The sequence below is a fragment of the Physella acuta genome, unplaced genomic scaffold, assembly GCF_028476545.2.
Source record: "Physella acuta isolate Inbredline_101_S28 unplaced genomic scaffold, ASM2847654v3 ptg000041l, whole genome shotgun sequence".
In the NCBI taxonomy this organism is placed as follows: domain Eukaryota; kingdom Metazoa; phylum Mollusca; class Gastropoda; family Physidae; genus Physella; species Physella acuta.
Window position 1 is genome coordinate 320,487 of NW_026731561.1, and position 21,388 is coordinate 341,874.

The following is a 21,388-nucleotide window of genomic DNA, read 5'->3' on the forward strand; positions in this document are numbered from 1 at the left end:
CAAGCCCATCGTTTCCTAATTGCTTCATCAGCAGAAAGTTGTCCTGTAGCTCTTTAACGTATTATTCTGCAGATCTCTAGTTCTTTATCGCTAAGTGTTAGTATTTGAAAAGCTAGCAATAAAATATTAAATAATACTTAATCCATTTTTATTTTTACACTATTTAGCTGCACATTCACCATTATTTTATGGATTACTTTTATTGCTTTAATAGATATGTATCTAGAAAGGCTGTCAGTGCAAACGTTGATAAAAATTTCTTTTTTAGCAAGACATAAAAGTTTGATTCTTACATAAGCTTTGTAAATAATTAGTATGCTTTGCTTGTATAACTTTCTGTATGTTTCAGATACAACATTGAAATTAAAATGACTCAAATATAAAATTTTCTCCAAATACTAGTTTCAACACTCATCTAATTTATAAGTTTAATCATTTGTTTTTATAATTTAAAAAAAATCTTTACAGCATTTTTTAGTAAATTGAATGGCTTTCACTTATCTAACAATGCAGATTTAAAAAAAAATGAACTGAAGTATTGATCCCATGTGTGTAAGTGATTGACCTTCATTATATTTGAGAGGAAAGAATAATGATAGTATCCTAATGAAGGATTTAGTAAATTAAACTTCATCAAATCAATAAAATTCTTGCTTTAGCCTGTGGTTATGTTTGGAGAGTGCTTTGTTTTGCCACCCTAGATATGTATATATTGGGAAAAAGGGCACCCCTTCACTGATTCAATCACAAGTTATTTAAACCTACCCACAATGTGTGCTTTAATATGATGACATTTTCTGTAGGTAACAAAACCTCATGATGTCCATGTCTAGAATTAATAACTAGGCAAATGCTACATTGTGCACAGATATGATGTTATGTGCATGAAATCCCTACTCAATGTATTAGTCACAGTTTTAAGCAGTTTTCTAAAATAATTGATAAATCTTAATTTTAAAGAATTTTAAAAATCTTCTTATATCCTTTGCATTAAAATAAAGTATCAATGCTTCTAAGATTCACGAATAACATTTTTGGATCAAGAGGTTTTTATGTTCGATTTTTTAGTAAAAAATATTGTTTAATTTGATTCATAATACTTTTGCAAAAACGTGGAGTGAAATATGTTTTGTTAAATATGAATTTCTGTCAGCATTTTACAATTTGAAAATATATTTTCCACTTTTGCCACTAGGATATGTGTAGCATTTTTCACAATTATCTTATTCAGGCATTTAAATCCATGTTCCAAATCATGTGTTCTGAAGGATGGCTGGATGTTTCCTTTGACTTAATGAATAGTCTGAACGACCCAAGTATTCAATTTTTAGTGGCAATTTATTTTATGATCTTCCATTTGTTTGTCAATGTGGTGAGTAACAGAAAGGATCAAGCATCATCACACATAACTATTAGATAAAAAGGATGACTTGCACCATGTCCTCCTGCCTACCACCAATGTTCCACTGCCACTGTTATTAATCACAATATCTACAGCTTGTACCACTATTTAACTGCATGAGCAACAATTTCTTACTGTTCTTCACCTGGTACTGCATTGGACTGGTTTTTTTAAATAAACACATCTCTTACTTTCTTAAAATTTCCTAATTTATTTCATAAATCATGCATTGGAAATTTGAAGAACAAACAATGGCTCTTGCCGTAAAAGTAACTAAGAAAAGAGAACAGAAATGTATAATAGTTTTTGTTTTTAAATTTAAAAAAAAGGTATTCTTTTTTCATGATGAATATTCCATATTTTAACCAATGCATGTTTCTTGCACTTAAGCATTTTGTACAGTAGTAAATCTAAATCTAATGTCTTTCATCATGAGTCCAAACAATGACCAAAAGATCTCTCTGCAGTTTGGATGTTATTAATGTCATGGAAATGTTGACCTGATAACTTTTAACACCTTTGTCCATTTTCTTATTAAAATGTCAGCACATTAACAAAAAACCAGGATCTTTGAGGTTTAAGCACCTGTCACTGGACCATAGTGGTTTGCTTGAAGTCAGATTAGCTTATACACAAGTTTAATGCAGCAATTTGGTGAATGTTAAAATACGGACTATCTAGGGAGTATGCTGATGCCTTGCAACCAATAACCACTTGAGCCTCAATTTAAAAATTAATTTTCATGTCTAAATCTCATGCTTTTCTTTGTTTTACTTATCTCCCTTATTACAGGCATTCATGTCCATGTTTCAAATCCTAACCCAGAAAGGGTGGATTGAAGTTATGCATGTTACCATGTATCAAACAAGGAAGAACGTGGCCCCCTTCGTGGCCATTTATTTCATATTCTACCATTTATTTGTCACTTTGGTGAGTACAGGATCCAGACAAATCAAAGGTCACATGTTCACAAGTGTGTGAGGTCATAGTCAAACAATCATTGTGTGGCTGATTACAGTTAGAAGGTAGATATTATTTTTTATGTTAATTCTGCTGCACATGTTTTATGTGTAGTACAATTAGCATGGTATTCAAAAATACCTTTTCATTTGTATTATGACTCAGGTTCTAGTTGTGTATAAATAAATTCACTAAACCATCTACACAAAGTTTGAGAAATGTGACTACAATTTCTAATGATTGATTTCCTCATTTTAAAAATATTTACACAAAAAAAGATAAAAATTCAAACGTCATATACCTTTTGACTGCACTTGTAGGAGCCTTTTATGCTGTCTGAGCAAGTATAAAGTTAAAGTTCTCAGTTTTTTCCCATTTATTAGCCTGAATATGTCCATAACTCACTACTGTTTGCCCAATAAATTCAATTTTTTAAGTTTTAAATATTCATTGTACATTTTATGTAAGAATGACCAACAATATACAATGATCTAAAATTATTCCTAAAAATTCTGCGAATTGATACAATTTAAAACACACTAGTCATTTCAATTTTAAAAACACTTTCTTGATGTCTGAAAACAAGTAATTTCCATGTAGATCTAGATGATATTTTTAGCAGTCATTGTTCTTTCCACACACAAAAATTGTTTTTTCTCCAAACATGATATACCGTCTGCTTAGGCCTTATAAAAGCTCATTGTTTTTTCTCCAAACATGATAAATACCCTCTGCATAGGCCTCATTATTCCCCTCCTGTAACCAGCCATACAAATATATGTGGACAGAATTGCTGTCCAGACAATGCGACTCCACACTGGACCAAGTTACTTGAATTCAATATACAATGGCTTGTGTTCATATATTACATTCAATATTTATGTATTTTGTAGAAGTTTTAAGTTAGAAATTTTTTGGGTGCACAGCAATGACCAGTTTTCAATTGTACTACAAATCCTAAACACTTAACTTACTTTGTTATTGCAAGTTGTGTGTTTTATACTTTAAAAATTTTACCAGCAGTCACTAAATTGTTTTCATAAGGCTAATAACCTTAAATCAACAGTAATACAATTTTAAAAATAAATGAGTAAATAAGCTGTATTTCTTAATTTAAAAAAATAATAGTATGCAGCAAATGTATGATTAAGACCAAACAACTTAAATATTAACCTGAAAGGTAACAAGTAACCAGAATTTGAATCTGGTCCATACTGAATTTATTTTTTTGGCAGAGGGTTAACAGGCAAACCTAAAATTATCTGTACTTAAACTATAACTATAATCCCCTGCTATTATATATTATTTTTAAAAAAAAGCGAACAGATATTGAATAAAAGCTGCAGATACTATCCCTTCTTACTTTTGATTTCACCTTTGATGGCAGAATTCAAGTCTCTGTGATGTTGCTAGTTGTCTATTTAAATTATACAGCGAATGTCAAATAAAAGTTTACTAGAAGCTTAAAATTAAATGATACTCTACTACCTATTTTGACAAATTAAATTGAAAATGATCATTTGCTGCACCTGCTGTTTAGGTATTTTTTAAAGCAACTTCTCTTAATGACTTCTGTTTAGTTTGCAGCTTTTTATCCTTGTTTTAATATTTTGGAAACATTGATGAGTTAATCATTGAGAAGGCAGTTTACACAACTAAGAGTTGTGACAGTAACTTCAATCTGCCTTCTTCAACTGTGCATATTGCAACACATTTTATTTTGTTTATATTGTGTCAAAATAGAATATACTAAATCAAACTAAGATACAAGTGTCGGTAGCTAATAATTTTTATTTGTTGTTACATTCAAATTAAGAACACCATTCAAAGCATGATCAATTTATTTTGTTTTTTCCCTGAAAGCTTAACAAGCACATACATTTACTTTGAATTATAATTTAGTCACTACATTGGGACTGCATGGTCAAGTGGTAGAGCTAATGAATGCTAACATAAATGCCACCAGTTTAGGGTTGAAATTTATTAGCTGTATTGAATTCACTCTGGTGTGATGGGTACCTGATATCCGTCAAGGAAAGTAATTATGGCTAAGCTAAATGCTAATTACACTATTCTTTAAAATGATTGTCTCAGAAACTATTTCAATTGCCCTTTGGACCATCAGACCCAAATGACGGTTGACTTTTTTTCACTAATAAAAAACAATTTAAGTATTGAGTAAATTCTAAGTCAGTAGGCCTACATTTTGTTACTGCATGTTTCTATCTTGCTAGCTGGCATATTACTTGACTCCCTGCATGAGATAATGTTATATAATACTCTTGCACTCATCAATCACAAATATTTGTTGAAGTTTTATATTTTACATTTTAACACTTTAAAATAAGCCTTAAAATATTAGATATCTATCATTGCGCATAATTTAATCAATATTTATTAAATGGACAATTAGTTATTGATCTCATAATTTTGTGTGTTCTTGTAAGAGTAATAAAATAAAAGATATTACACAGCTCTGTATTATAATGTATTACTAGATACTTAATATAAATAAGTACTCCTTGAACATGATCAGCTCATAATTAATTTGACTTTTTTTTTCACATATACTAGCTACTTATTGTATAATAAAAATGTGAGTAAGAAATAGGCTAAATATGCTTTAACTATAACTATTGATTAGATTGTCATCAGTTTATTTGTGGCTGTCATTTTGGATAACCTTGAGTTGGATGAAGACATAAAGAAACTGAAGCAGGCAAGTCATAATTAACTAGTACATGTTGAGTTTTAACTTCTGTAGGAATACATTTTAAAAATAAATTTGAATTTAATTTTCTGGATACTATTATAAAAATAAACAAATGTAGACATTTTAAAACTATTAAACTAAAAAGTTGAAAAAAAAAGAAAATCTCAATCTTGTTCCCAGCTGAAACTGAGAGAGCAGAGTCTAGAGACACAAGAAATGTTACCACTTAGATTGAGGATATTTTCCAAATTTCCGTATGCACTTTTCCAGCTATTTCTGTGTTTCATTCATTTTCTATTCAGCAATAACATTTATTCAATTGTTACATTTATTTTCATACACTTTAAATAATGTATTGTAATTTTCTAACACATATTTCTTTTAAAAACAATCATTTATAATTTTATACTATTAGTTCTTAAATTAGATTTCTTTTTTTTTAATGCTTTAAAAACCTTTCAGTGACCATCCTCAAATGGTGCGACTTAACAAAATGCCTGGAGACTTTGACATCTCTGATATACGTGAGAGCTTCATCCGCCAGTTTACTGGCCAGGAAAATAGTCTTGGTCTTATGGTGGATACTCAGGAGCAAGCGGAAAACATTTCCCCAGAATTAAAATCAGCTTACTTGAAGCTTATTAATTCCCCCATGCATGAAACAAGATGTGGAGGTACAGTAGAGAAAAAAACTGCCATCATAGGAATTATAAGGTAACCATATAACTGAGTTGTTTTTATAAAACATCAAATGAAGAAACAATTTTCTTATTGTGAAATTTAAAAAAAAATTTCTTCCTCAAAAAGAGATGCCAATCAACAGAAAGTGATCAGTGGGGGTTCAGCCCAGCTGGTACCAGTTGGGGGAAGAACAATGTCTATTTTAGCACATCAACATCAAATTCGCATGGAGAGAAGGTCAGTCATGTTTTACATACAATTGCTTACTCTTTTATGATTTGTGTATCATAAGGTTTAAAAACAATCCTCTGATTTAAAGTCGAAGCACCAGGGGTGGATCCAGACCTACCAGCTTAAAACTGAAAGCTCACCCCAATATGAAAGAAAATGGAGATGTCAATACTCATACAAGCTTGATGGGGGCTAGAAGAATGGATGATTTTGACATCAAAGATATTCAACAAAAGAAACAACAAGCTGAACAAAAAAGGTACATGGATTTTATTTTATATTTAATCTCTGTTGTAGGTTCAGATTGCCCTTATTTGGGGGGGGGGGGGGGGGGAATTGGAATTTTAAAAAAAAACTGGAATTTACAAAGTAAACATTTTAAATATCCACTATAGTTACATTTCTTTAATTGAAAAATAGATCAAGGTTATGTAAATTTTCAACAACAAAAAATAGTCCATGAAAGTATTTATTCTGACATAATGGGTCTTTTAAACCTTTTTCATTATACTTCATTTTTACTCCACCTGATAACAGTATCTATCATGTACTATTTAAACATATTTTTTAGCATTTTAAAGCTGGAACATGGTTATTTTCTGTTCACTATTGTCAATACTAAAAAAATTGTATAACCTTCTATCACTAATATAAAGAGTTTATCTGTTATTTTTTTTTACTTTTCCTGCAAACTTGAAATAAATCAAGCATTTTTATTTGATTCTTTTGTTTGTTTGGCCAAAAAAAATTGGCAATTTTAAAAAAAAAAAAGTTTTAATATTTAAAAAAGTAATTAGATGTTAAGTAAATGTTAAAAGAGTCTGCACCTGGCCTAGCATTGACATGTATTATTTTAGAAACCAACAGGAAGTTGATCTACGAGAGAACCATCCATACTTTGACACACCTCTCTTCCTGGTGGGGAGAGAAACTAAGCTCAGAAAAATTTGTGAAATGATTGTTAATGCTAAATATGAATATATACTGAGGGATCCAGAAACAGGGAAAAAAATTAAATCAAAATATAAGCAGCTGCAGTAAGTTATCTTTCCTTGTACTTAGATTATAAATAACATTAAAGACAAAGAATTTATTTTTAAAAAAGCATAATTTGTTTTAAATTTAAGATTGAGTGTCTAGAAAACTTGCAAAAAATGTTAAAATCAAGTGTTGTTGCTATGATCTAATGCCACTAAAACTGTTGCTTGACTTCCAGCAAGCTTCTAGGCTTGGTTACCTATCTTGATTGGGTCATGATCATTGTAACTATTCTCTCATGCATCTCTATGATGTTTGAAACTCCAGTTGACAGAATCATGGAGAAACCTGTTTTGCAGGTCAGACTAGTACATTTTACACATGATTTCTTAGATTTTTCTTCCATGAAATCATATCTGTGAATACTATTTAATCAAGTCTTAATGAATCTAATTAAATAGGAATGCATTAACTTCAAGATTTTTCTCATTCAACCAGGTGGCTGAATACGTATTTGTTGTGTGTATGAGCATTGAAATGGGCTTAAAAGTTACTTCAAATGGCTTACTCTTTACACCTAATGCTGTGGTCAATGATTTTAGCGGTGTTTTAGATTTGTACATCTATGGTGTAAGTTTATAATATATACATACATTATTTTATACATGTTAATGTCTGGAAGCATTTATTTGAGCAAGGTTCAACCTGTATGCATAAAACAAATGATGAATGTTACATCTACCAGCATGCATTAATAATAATAGTTTCACTGTCTGTGTATCTATCTATCTGTGTATCTATCTATCTATGTATCTGACAAGAACGCTCTAGAGAAAACACAAGGAAATTAAAAACATGCATAGTAATTCTAAAAACGAAGTATGACGCGGTCACAATTAGCATAGAGTAGAAAATAATCTCAAGCCGGAGAGTGCACACAGTAATATGACGTCATTGATTCTCGAGTAAACATTGAATAAAAAGGCAATTTTGTCTAATCTAAATGGTTTGCTGTGAAGAGTTTCTTGCACACAATTCTTCGGGTAGAGTAGAAAATAATCTCAAGCCGGAGAGTGCACACAGTAATATGACGTCATTGATTCTCGAGTAAACATTGAATAAAAAGGCAATTTTGTCTAATCTAAATGGTTTGCTGTGAAGAGTTTCTTGCACACAATTCTTCGGGTAGAGTAGAAAATAATCTCAAGCCGAAGAGTGCACACAGTAATATGACGTCATTGATTCTCGAGTAAACATTGAATAAAAAGGAAATTTTGTCTAATCTAAGTGGTTTGCGTGAAGAGTTTCTTTCATACAATTCTTCGGGTAGAGGCAAAGCCCCACCCCCGCGTAAGAATGTCTGAGCCCCCCCCCCTCCCCAACTCAAAAGAAATTTCTTCATCGATACTCTATAATAAAATTACCGCCTAATTAAAGTGTCTAATCTAAAAAGTGGTTTTCTTGCAATTTCTTTAATGCAATTCTTCGGGTAGTGGCTAAGCGCGACACCAGTGTTTCTTTCAGACTTTTTCCTCCCCGGAGAGGGGTGGGGGTACTTGAAATTTTCGGGGGCGGGGGTAGAATTTTCGGGGAGGAGGCGGACACTGGAAAAAGTATATAATAATATTTCGTTTAATGGGACGGTAGTCATGTTTTTGGGGGGGGGGGGGGGGGGGGATTTGGGGGGGGGGGGGGTGGTTTTAGTTTAGAGAAAAGAGACAGCACTATCAGCCTAGCGCCCGTTGTATCCTTCCTCAACGGGCCATTTTTCTCGTAATAAATATTTTTGCTCAAAACTAAAGCTCACCCCAAATTGAAAGAAAATGGAGATGTTAATACTCATATATATACCCTCACTTGACAATACATGACTCAGTAGAAATTATTATTACATAAGTGATAATAAATGCACTAAAATTTTTCTCATTCTTCAGGTCAGTATTGTATTTATGTTCTGGATGCCACGACAAGTCGAGCCACATTCAAGGGAACAAATTCTTATGATATTAAGATGTTGTCGGCCATTACGCATCTACAGTCTTGTTCCACACATGAGAAGGGTAGTTTATGAACTGGTCAGAGGCTTCAAGGAAATAGTTTTGGTATGGATTGTTTTGATGTTAAACTTTGTACATTTAAAAAAAAAATTATTTCTCTTATTTTATTGCATAATTTATTACTTTTAAAAATTTATGATAGATTTAATTTTTTAAAAATTCATTGGAATTTCTTACAAATTCATTCTGCCTCAATTTTTAGTGACAACACACAAAGAAAAACATATTTCAGATCTTGAAAACTAAATAATTCTATTGTTGACAGGCTAGCAAAATTGTTCATTGAAAGCAACATGAGTACATTAGTGTATGATTAATATAAATGTGAAATCCAGTTTTTGAATTGTGCCAGGTGTCTGTGCTGCTCATTGTTCTGATGTTTGTGTTTGCCATTTGTGGGGTCCACCTGCTGGGAGGAAAACTGGCACAGTGCAATGATAAAAATATCACAACAAGGGTACAGGAGCTTATAAAACCATAGTTAATCTTACCTAAAAAGTATTGGTAATAAGAGCTATGCCAAGAGTGATTTTGAGAGGAGTGTTGTTGACATAAGCTAACACTGTTTGCAGGACAACTGCACTGGAGAGTATTTTGTTGAGGTCCAAGTTACCAAGATGCAAATAAAGAAAATAGGGAACAATTTTCCAGGAATGTGGGTGCCACGTGCATGGTAGGGGATTTTGAAAAAAAATAATTTACTGTTTGTTGTACTCAGATATTAAAATATTCCTTATCATCAAATGATTTTTAATTTGGTTTACATGATTTCACAGGATAAACCCTCGAAATTTTAACTTTGACAATATCGGCAACGCAATGTTGGCGTTGTTTGAAGTTTTGTCACTGGAAGGATGGCTGGAAGTTCGTGATGTTATTATTGATAGAGTTGGACCAGTAAGTGCTAACATTTCTTTGCTATGTTTTAGATTTATCAGAAAATCTAATGTTGTTCAATTGATGTGATTAAACCTTCTTCCATTTTACTAGGCAGAGGCCATCTATATTCATTTTTTTGTGTTTATTGGCTACATGATTGGGCTGACACTCTTTGTTGGTGTTGTCATAGCTAACTATGGAGAAAACAAGGTAACTGAAATCATATTGAATAACCTCTATTCACATCTAAAAAAAACTACTTGTTTTCATTATCTGATTACATTTGAAGGCATTCAAATATGTGTTGATAAAGTTTTTTTTTTTGCTGATCTCTAATCAATTATCTTTCCAGGGTACAGCTCTTCTGACTGTTGACCAGAGGAGGTGGCTTGACTTAAAGGGAAGGATAAAGTTAGCACAACCACTGCATATCCCTCCTAGACCTGGTAAAACATTGGATAGTTTTATTTTCCAAAGTACTTTAATGTCTGTCTTATTTTAAAATTTTAATAGTATAACTTGAATTTTTACAATTAAATTTTTTTTCCTTTTCAGAGAGAAATGCATTCAGGGCATTTATTTATGACATAACACAGCACCTTTACTTTAAAAGATTTATTGTGTTTTTAGTTATTGCTAACTGCCTTATGCTGTCTGTACCGGTGAGTGTCTGTTTGTTACTATACAATATTGTGCTCCCAATCAATATTTACCAAATTTCATTGGGAATCTTCAAATAAATAAAGCAGTTGTCATGATTATAATGCATTGAGACTGTTAAAAACATTTGAGTTAGGTAGTGTAGGAGTTTTTGAGATGGTTTAAAATAATGGTTTAATGTAGACATTAAAATGGAAAATATTTAACTCTATAAGACAGAATTACTTTTATGTTTTACCTAAATTATTCATTTTACCTTTTTTTAAAAGCCACAGATTATTCATATAAAGTAATCATAATTAAATGCCTTACACACTGATATCAATTTTGAGTAAAAATCTATTTATTGAAAACAGAAAATTACTTAGTTTTTAAACAAAGAAAAATAAGTAGTAGTGTTTCACAGAGAATAAAATATATTTTATTCTGATGAAATGAAATAAGTCCATTTCTTGAGCAAAATTAAGGATTGGATTAACATTAGCATGAATATTTACATTTTGGTAAATTATTTCACATGTCACAATGGTTTTCCGCTGTTGCAAATTTTTTCTAAAAAAAACATCAATGATTCTGGAAAAATACAAGAAGTAAACACAACTAAAAATGGCTGCCTCTGTAATATCCTGACCTAGATATACTATTCAAACTTGGATACTTATGGATACATCAAAGCAACGAAGTTAACGGAGAAAATATTAAATCAGACTAAAAGCTGAGAGGGTTGTTATGATCCTAAAGAATTAATATAAATATACTGAAACATTAGAATAATTCAACTGGATGGCTAAAAAACTGGCATTGAAATAGGTTATTATATTATAATCACCAGTTTACAAGCCAGACTCAAACAATATCTCTCTTTTGTTGCTTGGCTAAGCTTTTATTTATATATAAATATTTTCTGTTACTTATTAAGTTTAATAAAATGTATGAATATGGAAATAGTTATAATGTTGTATAAACAAACATTGTATATTTCTTTATGTCTGAGTGTAATTTTAAAAAATTCTTCTACAACAATAGTATGTTACAATGCTTCATTGTTTTAATTCCAGTGGAAAGATGATGCACATGTCCACATTTTAGCTGGCTTTTCTACATCATTTACTTTACTATTCTTTCTGGAGGTAATGTCTTTATATAACTTTAGTGAATATATATTTACACCTGTATGGCTAAATATTGGATGATGAATATATGTTTACATCTGTATACATCTTGGATGATTAACATTTTATTTACAACTGTGTGGCTGTTAGACAATTGAAAGCAGATTGTTGTATCTGAAAGCAGATTGTATTTGCTTAATGTTAACGGTCAGTTATTTATGATACTGGTATGCACATTTTTTGTAACAAAAATCGTCAATCAAATAAAAAAATTTGTGGAAGTCATAAATGGATGATATTCCCACATAGTCATTATTTTTTCATACATCAACACAATGATTTAGAACTTTATTACATTGTCAGTGTGTTTTATTTTTATTAGATTAGTCATAATTTTATACTTAATGAAAAATTTTTTCATGGTTTCAGGCCATTAATATTTTTTAGAAAATAATTCTCTGACTTGTATTTTATCAACTATTAAAATGAGATATAAGGCCCGTGTATAAGATCTCTATTTACACTTAGGTTGATAACAGTTTATTAACATTCTTTGCTTGCTTTTCAATTTAGTCTTATCTGTATCTTTGCTTTTTAATTTAGCCTTATCTGTATCTAATAAAAAAAATGTTCACATCTGTTTTCGGCAATTAATTACTCACTTTTCTGAAATGATGTCATGAAAATAATGTTCTCAATATTTGTACAGGTGATAATGAAGATGATAGCTCTATCACCAGTGGGCTATTGGACCAGCAGAAGAAATAGATTTGACATGTTTGTCACCTTGCTTGGTGTCATATGGATTATCTCACATTACAGCTCAGAAATGGTCTGTCTCTTGGTTATTTTACCCACATTTGATTCCGTACTATTTCTGTAAACTTTGTGCTAATAAAAGGAGTAGAGTTTTTTGAAATGTCAATAATAGTGGGAAGTTTTTATGTGAAAACTTTTTTGTTGATGAACTCCCAGCTGTACAGTAATGATTAACGAATTCACTTGAAACTATTTTCTGTCCTTTTCAGTCTGACACAATAAACTCTTTGGGTTACATCGTAATCGTGCTGAGGTTCTTCACTGTCACTGGCAAACATGTGAGAAACTACATCAATTCTTACTTCCTATTTTAAGTTCATGCCACAATTACAATCAAAACATTTTAATACTTGATAGGTGGGATACATTAAAGAAAACATTTTATTGTCTGCTTTGTTGTAGGCTACCTTAAAGATGCTGATGCAGACAGTTGTCATGTCTGTCTTCAAATCCTTTTTCATCATCATGGGCATGTTTTTGTTAATGCTTTTTTATGCTTATGCTGGTGTTATATTGTTTGGAAGTGTCAAATATGGATATAATCTTGGAAGGTAAGTTTTAACTAATTTGATACGTTTTAAAATTTTTTAAGATTTTCAAATTAAAAAATTATTACTGCCTAAAATTGTGTTTAATTTGCAGACATAAGGGAATTTCACCCTGTATAACAAAATTTTTATTCTACAGACATGCAAACTTTGAAACAGCTTACAGTGCTGTTTTGTTACTATTTAGGATAGTTACAGGAGAGGACTGGAACAAAATCATGCATGACTGTATGGTAAGTTATTCTCTTGTGCCGCCTGGAAATGTTTGGTCAAAGATTGTGATTCTGTATGGTCTCTCTTCTGTTGCTTGGAAGCATAAATATTCTGGTATTCAAAATAAGTTTTTGACAGGAAACATTAATGCTATGTATATACCTATTGAAATGCTCATAAATCTGTATAAACTACAAAAGGGTTCAAGTTTTTGTTTAAATCTTCTTTAAATACAAAGAATAGTTCCAGACATTAGAACATTTAATCAACTGATTCCCTGTAAAGTTTACTTTATGTTCTAATGTGTATGTTAAACTTACAACGTGCCTGTGTGAATAAGTCAAGCTGTACTCTCTTATATTCTCCTAGGTGAGCCCACCATTTTGTACTACAGGTGGAAACTACTGGGAGACTGACTGTGGCAACTACCTGGCTTCTATTGTGTACTTTTGTAGCTTCTATGTTATTATAACCTACATTGTACTCAATCTGCTTGTTGGTAAGTTGTCTACAACTTAGGTTAGTGTAGCTTCTATGTTATTATAACCTACATTGTACTCAATCTGCTTGTTGGTAAGTTGTCTACAACTTAGGTTAGTGTAGCTTGTCGCCCCTCATTGATACATTAGATTTGAACATAAGATTGTCTACAACTTAGGTTAGTGTAGCTTGTCGCCCCTCATTGATACATTAGATTTGAACATAAGATTGTCTACAACTTAGGTTAGTGTAGCTTGTCGCCCCTCATTGATACATTAGATTTGAACATAAGATTGATACATTAGATTTGAACAAAAAAAACAACTGGCGACAGAAACGCCGACAGAGAGAAATACAGGACTGGACTAAGGCAGGGTTGCCTACTTTCACCATACTTGTTCCTGCTGGCCATAGACTGGTGTATGAAGCTGTCAACAGAGAAAAAAGAAAATGGTATACAGTGGACACTGTGGAGCCAGCTGGATGACCTGGACTTTGCTGACGACCTGGCCCTTCTTTCTCACACACAACAGCAAATGCAGGATAAAACCAACAGGGTTGCTAAGTTGTTTTAACATGCTTGGGCCTGAACATCCACAGAAGGAAAAGTAAAGTTCTCTAACTCAATGCATCAAGCAGCACCCCTATAACATTGGCAGAAGAAGCCCTAGAAGAAGTGGATAGATTCACCTACCTTGGAAGTATTGTTGATAAGCAGGGCGGGACAGAGGCAGGCATAAAACAAGGATGGGCAAAGCAAGAGCAGTCTTCAACCAACTACAAAATGTTTGGTGTTGTGGAAATTGTAATAAAAAAAACTAGTCTGAGACATGGAGAATAACTGCCACAAATAAGAAAAATTACAATCATTTATCAACTCATGCCTCAGTAAAATCCTTTAAATACACTGGCCAAACACAATAAAAAATGAGGTACCAATGGACAACCCAACTGCCAGCCGAAGAAGACAGCCCCCCAGAGAAAAAAAGAGATGTATTGCCACACACTCAAGAAGCCTGTATCCAGTATTCTCATCTGGAATCTACAAAGCAAAAGGAAAAGAGGCAGACCAAGAAAGACCTGTGTTACGGGTCAGCTTATTGTCCTTACATTTACATTTTTTCCCTTCCAGCTATTATTATGGAAAACTTCTCACTATTCTACTCCAATGAAGAAGATGCTTTGCTCAGCTACAATGATATACGTCAGTTTCAAAATACATGGAATTTGGTTGATATCAATAGAAAGGTAAGCCCACGGACTGTAGTGATTGGAATTTTTACTAAACTATTGATAGCTTTTTGTATGAAGGAACTCATTTACAAAGGTATATAAACTGTATTAGATAACATTACTACTGTACATAGTAACAACTATCAAGATAAGCATAGAATTGAATTTCTAGTGTTTAGAGACATTTTTGTGACCTGATGAAATTGTAAAAAACATTTCTTTGTGATCTCTTAACAACATTTCTTTGTGATCTCATAAAAAATTTTAAGCAATATTTCTCTCTGACCTCATGAAATTGTTGAAATCTTGGCAGCATTGGTGGGACACTAACTCTTAAACTCCTGTTTCTAAACGGATGAGAACTTGCTTTATTAATGTAAGCCCTACTGGGGGGGGGAGGGGGTAAATACTATCTACCTTCCTAGGCTTATCTAAATAAACTGACCGGTCAGTGCAACCATGGTAAAACCCATGGTGGTTAAACCCTAACCTTAAATGAAACAAAAAAAATCTAATCTTAACAATTTATAAAAATTAAATTAACAAAAAAATAGAACCAAAATTTAATGAAAAGATATAAATAAAAAACTAGACAAAACAAAAGCAGACAAAACACCCAATTGGACTACAAACCAGGCTTTGCAGAAATACAACAACAAAGTAAAACAAATGGATGGGGCAGCAATGACTTTTTATGCTTCGGATGGTCTAGGTTCTGACCACACAAACACCTTCCCGATCCCCTCGGCATTCAAAAGTGACTTCAAAACCTCTTCCCGGAACTGACATCCACACACCTCACACACTACACGTCCTCAAATAGTCCCTAATTCACTGATAACAAACAACACGCCACGAAACATAAGACAGATTTATACAAAAAGACAATATAAACATTGACAACAATATAAACAAAATATACACAGACTAGCAGTAGACAGCAACGTAAACAGTTACACAGCAGCGCCATAATACAGGACTACATAACCAAAAAGTACAAACAGTTTACCACATGAAACAAACGATACATTCGCCTTTTTAGATGCAGATAATAATTATAATAAGATACTCCAGCCACTCACATTAATGTCCAGCTTTAACTCAAAGACTGTAAAGGGTTAACAAAGATTTTTTTTAATACATCATTTGTAGGGTATGATACCAGCAAGGAGAGTAAGATTTCTCCTTCGTCTGTTGCGTGGGAGGCTGGAGGTGGATCTAGAGAGAGACAGGCTGCTGTTTAAACATATGTGCTTTGAAATTGAGAAGCTTCATCAGGGAGGGGATGTTACATTCCATGATGTCCTCAGGTAAAGTTTTCAGAAGCTTCATCAGGGAGGGGATGTTACATTCCATGATGTCCTCAGGTAAAGTTTTCAGAAGCTTCATCAGGGAGGGGATGTTACATTCCATGATGTCCTCAGGTAAAGTTTTCAGAAGCTTCATCAGGGTAGGGATGTTACATTCCATGATGTCCTCAGGTAAAGTTTCCAGAAGCTTCATCAGGGTGGGGATGTTAGGTTCCATGATGTCCTCAGGTAAAGTTTCCAGAAGCTTCATCAGGGTGGGGATGTTAGGTTCCATGATGTCCTCAGGGTAAAGTTTTCAGAAGCTTCATCAGGGTGGGGATGTTAGGTTCCATGATGTCCTCAGGTAAAGTTTTCAGAAGCTTCATCAGGGTGGGGATGTTAGGTTCCATGATGTCCTCAGGTAAAGTTTTCAGAAGCTTCATCAGGGTGGGGATGTTAGGTTCCATGATGTCCTCAGGTAAAGTTTTCAGAAGCTTCATCAGGGTGGGGATGTTAGGTTCCATGATGTCCTCAGGTAAAGTTTTCAGAAGCTTCATCAGGGTGGGGATGTTAGGTTCCATGATGTCCTCAGGTAAAGTTTTCATTCTAAACATTGCAGTGCTCTGATGTCTAATGCGTATCAAATAGAATAAAATGTATCTGATCTCAAGTCAACACAGAGAATCAGTCATTTGTTCTTATACTGATCAGTACATTCAACATTGTAAGATGTTACAACAATCCATCTATGTTGCTGTTAGCCTCAATGCCAGTGTACTGATGAGATTTAAAAACTCTTCCAGCATGCTGTCCTATAGATCTGTAGATATTCGCAAGTCACTGCAGCTAGAGGAGTCACTAGCAAGAGAAGAGCTGGAGTTTACAATTGAAGAAGAAGTTGCTAAGCAAACAATAAAAAACTGGTTGGATAAATGTCTCAAAAGGATCAGAACAGTAAGAATTTATGTTGTATTGTAGATAGAGAACATCCATGCATTAACTTTGGGCCAATATATAATTACAAAAATACTGGTTGTGTTAAAACAAAATTTAATTCGATTTTTAAAAAAGTTGTATGTATCTTAATAGTTTGTAGACAGTTGTTACAAATGAGTTGGTGGAACCAGTGGTGTAGGCAGCATCTTTTTTGTTTTTTATTGAGACAAAATGTATAGGCAACTTTGTTGTTGTTCCAGAGAGAGCACTCAAACATAATATCCAACTTGAGAGCTACCAATGAACCAATGCTGACACTGACTGAGTTGTCACTGATGAACCCTGACACTAAGGAAGAGAACAAAGAAGAAGGTCAGACTGTCCCAAGAACCAGAAAGAAGGGCCATGTTGAATTAAGAACACCTGTGATTCAGCCTCCAAGTTCATCACAAGTAATTATACACTTTATAAACACAACACACTCTGTATCACAAGTAATTTTACACTTTATAAACACAACACACTCTGTATCACAAGTAATTATACACTTTATAAACACAACACACTGTGTATCACAAGTAATTATACACTTTATAAACACAACACATATTCTGTATCACAAGTAATTTTACACTTTATAAACACAACACACTCTGTATCACAAGTAATTATACACTTTATAAACACAACACACTCTGTATCACACGTAATTATACACTTTATAAACACAACACATATTCTGTATCACACGTAATTATACACTTTATAAACACAACATATATTCTGTATCACAAGTAATTATACACTTTATAAACACAACACACTCTGTATCACAAGTAATTATACACTTTATAAACTCAACACTCTGTATCACAAGTAATTTTACACTTTATAAACACAACACATATTCTGTATCACAAGTAATTATACACTTTATAAACACAACACAGTGTATCACAAGTAATTTTACACTTTATAAACACAACACACTCTGTATCACAAGTAATTATACACTTTATAAACACAAAACAGTGTATCACAAGTAATTTTACACTTTATAAACACAACACAGTGTATCACAAGTAATTATTCACTTTATAAACACAACACACTCTGTATCACAAGTAATTATACACTTTATAAACACAAAACAGTGTATCACAAGTAATTTTACACTTTATAAACACAACACAGTGTATCACAAGTAATTATGCACTTTATAAACACAACACAGTGTATCACAAGTAATTATGCACTTTATAAACACAACACACTCTGTATCACAAGTAATTATACACTTTATAAACACAACACATATTCTGTATCAATTATACACTTTATAAACAATTACAATGCCAGGTAAAATACTGTGATTGTTACAATGAATTGTATTCTCTAATTAGATAAAAGATGTTTGTTTTCATTACTGAAAGTTTTTTTTGTCTTGCAAATGTAATCTTTTTACAACAGTTTCATTTAGGACTTAATACAGTCTGTAAAAAAAAAAAAAAAATTGTTCTTATAAGAACATCAGTTAAAAATATATAAATGTATATAATATGTCTACTTTTAGGGAAATCCCAGTAGGAAATATATATTTATTCTTAGCTAATCACCAGTATTAAATATGATTTTTAGGGAAACACCAGTAGAAAATATCTTACCCCAACTCTAAGTGATGGAGGACCCAGATCAGACAAAGACAGAGCAAGTCTAAAAAAGCGCAGTGGAAAAGTGATTGGTGCAGGTATTTTTAAATCTTTGTTATACCAATGGTTGTTTACCCAAATATAGTTTTTTTTTTTTGTTTTACATTTTTTGCTTTTACAAAAATTAAGGTAAGTAAAAACTAAACTTTTTTGCATATTCATATAAAACACTAAGGGGGATTTCGATAGACATGTTTTTTTTAAATCAATTTTTAAATAGAAAATAATCACATAGTAAAAGGAATTGGGTACCAAATGAACAGAATATAATGTGTGTATAATAGTGCAGAAAATTAGTACTTTATAAAGAGAAGTATGATTAAATTTTTTAAAAGTCAATTAATTATCTTATTAAGTACATTTTATCCCTCTATACTTTATCTTCCAGTCTTGACCTTCGTGAAAAGCTTGAAATTAATCGGTCTGGTAAAAAATGTTCTAAAATTTTGCTCGTGAGATTCTTCTCATTGGAAATAGCGTAAAACACTACTTCTGTTCACCAGAAATCACCCAGAATTTGACAGCATTTAGAGAATAAGATCTTTCACTTACATATGAAATTTTGTCTACCTAACTGAAACAGTAATCAAGTTACAGGCTTTTGAAAAAACTGAAAGTAAAATAAGTGCCCCATCAGGTTATGGGAAATTGCTGACAAGTTGGTAGAAAACTAGAAATTTGATATAAAACTTATATATGAAATGTTGTCAACCTAGCTGTAACAGTACTCAAGTTATCATGTTCATGTACACACAGACAGGCAGACAAGATTATAAAACTAAGTTTTTCAGACAAGGGGGGTGTGCAAATCTTGATTTTGATTTTTTGCATGATTACAATACTTCTTCGCCATATACGAGAAAGTAAAAATCATATTTTTTCTGTTTTTGTTGGTCATCTAGTTAGCAAACAACTTCCACTGGTGTCAGAGAGCTTTACAGAATCAGTTGCTTCCCCTTTCATTCCAACATTTGCCACAGATTCATTGCTGGTTGGTAAAAATGTATCCATGGATATTTCTTCTTGGTGGAAAGAACAAAGTGTTTACAGTAATCAAGAGCATGGGATCATCATTGACAACTGCTAAGATAAGTATTTGAGATTTCTGTAATGAACAGTTACTACAGGAAGGTTAAATAATTATAAACCTCAAAAATTAAATATTGTCCCATGAAAGAAAAAAGAACCCAAAATGTGAAGATTAAACAAATGGAACCAAGTTTCTGTGTACATGAAAGATTTTGTCTGAAAGTTACAAGCAAGTAGCTGAATTTGATTTCTTAACCCTCTGGTGGTAAAGTATCAAAGGTAGGTTGCTGAATTTAATTTCTGAACTTTCTGGAGATCAAGTAATGCTGTGTGTACTAAAAAAGTAACTGGCTTAAAAGATAAATTGTGATAGTTACTCTATAAACCTAGAGGTGTTTTAAGATTTGTTAATGTTTAACAATGTTTACATTCACTCATGTGTAGTGTGGGCTTGTTATTACAAGCTGTTTGAAAAAAAATACTTTTGTAATCTTTTTCTTTTCTGTAAAGTGTTCAGCAGTGTTATCAGTTAACCATAAATTGTTGTATAAAGATAAATTGAGCATTGTAAATTACTATTTTTTTTTCTGATTTAAAGTAATGTAACTTTAAAAAATTCATGTGTATTGTAAATGAAAGAGTTTCAAAAAACTCTAATGTGAGGACTTAGTTCACCAGTAAGGTTAGTAGTTGTTTATGTGTTTTAAAAAATGTTGAAAATTTCAAATCCATTGCATTTTAAACATCAGACTGTTAATATTAAGCATTTGAATTTGTATACCATTTTGCTCATGTTAAAATATAGTGTAGATATTTTCAGTTTTTTGACAAATGTGAACTATTCTTGTCTTATAAGACTGGAGTGTACTGTTGTTGGGGATCCAATCTAACACAGAACATTTTATATAATATTACATAATCTCATTTTAAAGTATTGTCTCAGATGCAACATAAGGTATTAATTTTGTTTAATTTTTACCAATTGCTAATTTGTTTTAAAGCATTTTTGTGTTCAATATTAATTATTCCAAAAAATGAAGCCAAGGCTACTTATGGAACATTACCCTACATAAATAGATTGCAATACAGATGTATTGAGCAATAAAATATGTGAATTTTATTATTTTATTTATTTTGAAGTTCGCTATATTTGACACTTTTGTTATACGCAATTGAGGTCAATCAAAAATGTAATGGATCCAAGATAAATATTCAATCATAGGACAGTTTAAAACATAAATTTCTGATTTTACTAACTACACTAGTGATATATTTATGTTTGTGATAAAAATAATACAACAATTGTTTTTTATTGTGCAATATTTTAATTTTATTAAGTTTCTGTTTGTTAAAATATTTTTACACAGTATTATGTTTTGGACCTTTAGAATCTCAGTGCATGTACTATTTATAATAAATATAAACCTATAGAAACAAATAAAATATACTGGTATATTTA

At 32.0% G+C, this 21,388-nt stretch overlaps 1 protein-coding gene across 3 annotated transcripts in view; it reads left to right on the top strand.

The window, feature by feature from the left end:
- Positions 1–21,361, top strand: part of LOC131944078 (sodium leak channel NALCN) — a 31,161-nt gene extending 9,800 nt beyond the window's left edge. For 2 of the 3 annotated variants that reach the window (XM_059304576.1, XM_059304586.1), the window contains exons 15-42: positions 1,232–1,372; positions 5,007–5,081; positions 5,256–5,329; positions 5,538–5,789; positions 5,883–5,993; positions 6,076–6,246; positions 6,845–7,024; positions 7,204–7,324; positions 7,464–7,595; positions 8,900–9,067; positions 9,375–9,479; positions 9,595–9,695; positions 9,799–9,919; positions 10,013–10,111; positions 10,254–10,347; positions 10,457–10,563; positions 11,620–11,691; positions 12,383–12,505; positions 12,702–12,770; positions 12,895–13,043; positions 13,180–13,273; positions 13,623–13,752; positions 14,866–14,981; positions 16,119–16,276; positions 17,059–17,209; positions 17,452–17,643; positions 18,830–18,938; positions 19,803–21,361. In XM_059304576.1, the coding sequence (XP_059160559.1) occupies positions 1,232–1,372; positions 5,007–5,081; positions 5,256–5,329; positions 5,538–5,789; positions 5,883–5,993; positions 6,076–6,246; positions 6,845–7,024; positions 7,204–7,324; positions 7,464–7,595; positions 8,900–9,067; positions 9,375–9,479; positions 9,595–9,695; positions 9,799–9,919; positions 10,013–10,111; positions 10,254–10,347; positions 10,457–10,563; positions 11,620–11,691; positions 12,383–12,505; positions 12,702–12,770; positions 12,895–13,043; positions 13,180–13,273; positions 13,623–13,752; positions 14,866–14,981; positions 16,119–16,276; positions 17,059–17,209; positions 17,452–17,643; positions 18,830–18,938; positions 19,803–19,987 (3,600 nt within the window). In that variant the 3' untranslated portion in view covers positions 19,988–21,361. Of the gene's footprint in view, positions 1–1,231; positions 1,373–2,194; positions 2,333–5,006; positions 5,082–5,255; positions 5,330–5,537; positions 5,790–5,882; positions 5,994–6,075; positions 6,247–6,844; positions 7,025–7,203; positions 7,325–7,463; positions 7,596–8,899; positions 9,068–9,374; positions 9,480–9,594; positions 9,696–9,798; positions 9,920–10,012; positions 10,112–10,253; positions 10,348–10,456; positions 10,564–11,619; positions 11,692–12,382; positions 12,506–12,701; positions 12,771–12,894; positions 13,044–13,179; positions 13,274–13,622; positions 13,753–14,865; positions 14,982–16,118; positions 16,277–17,058; positions 17,210–17,451; positions 17,644–18,829; positions 18,939–19,802 lie in introns of all 3 variants that reach the window. The other variant, XM_059304593.1, reaches the window with a different exon arrangement.
- Positions 21,362–21,388: the final 27 nt, after the last annotated feature.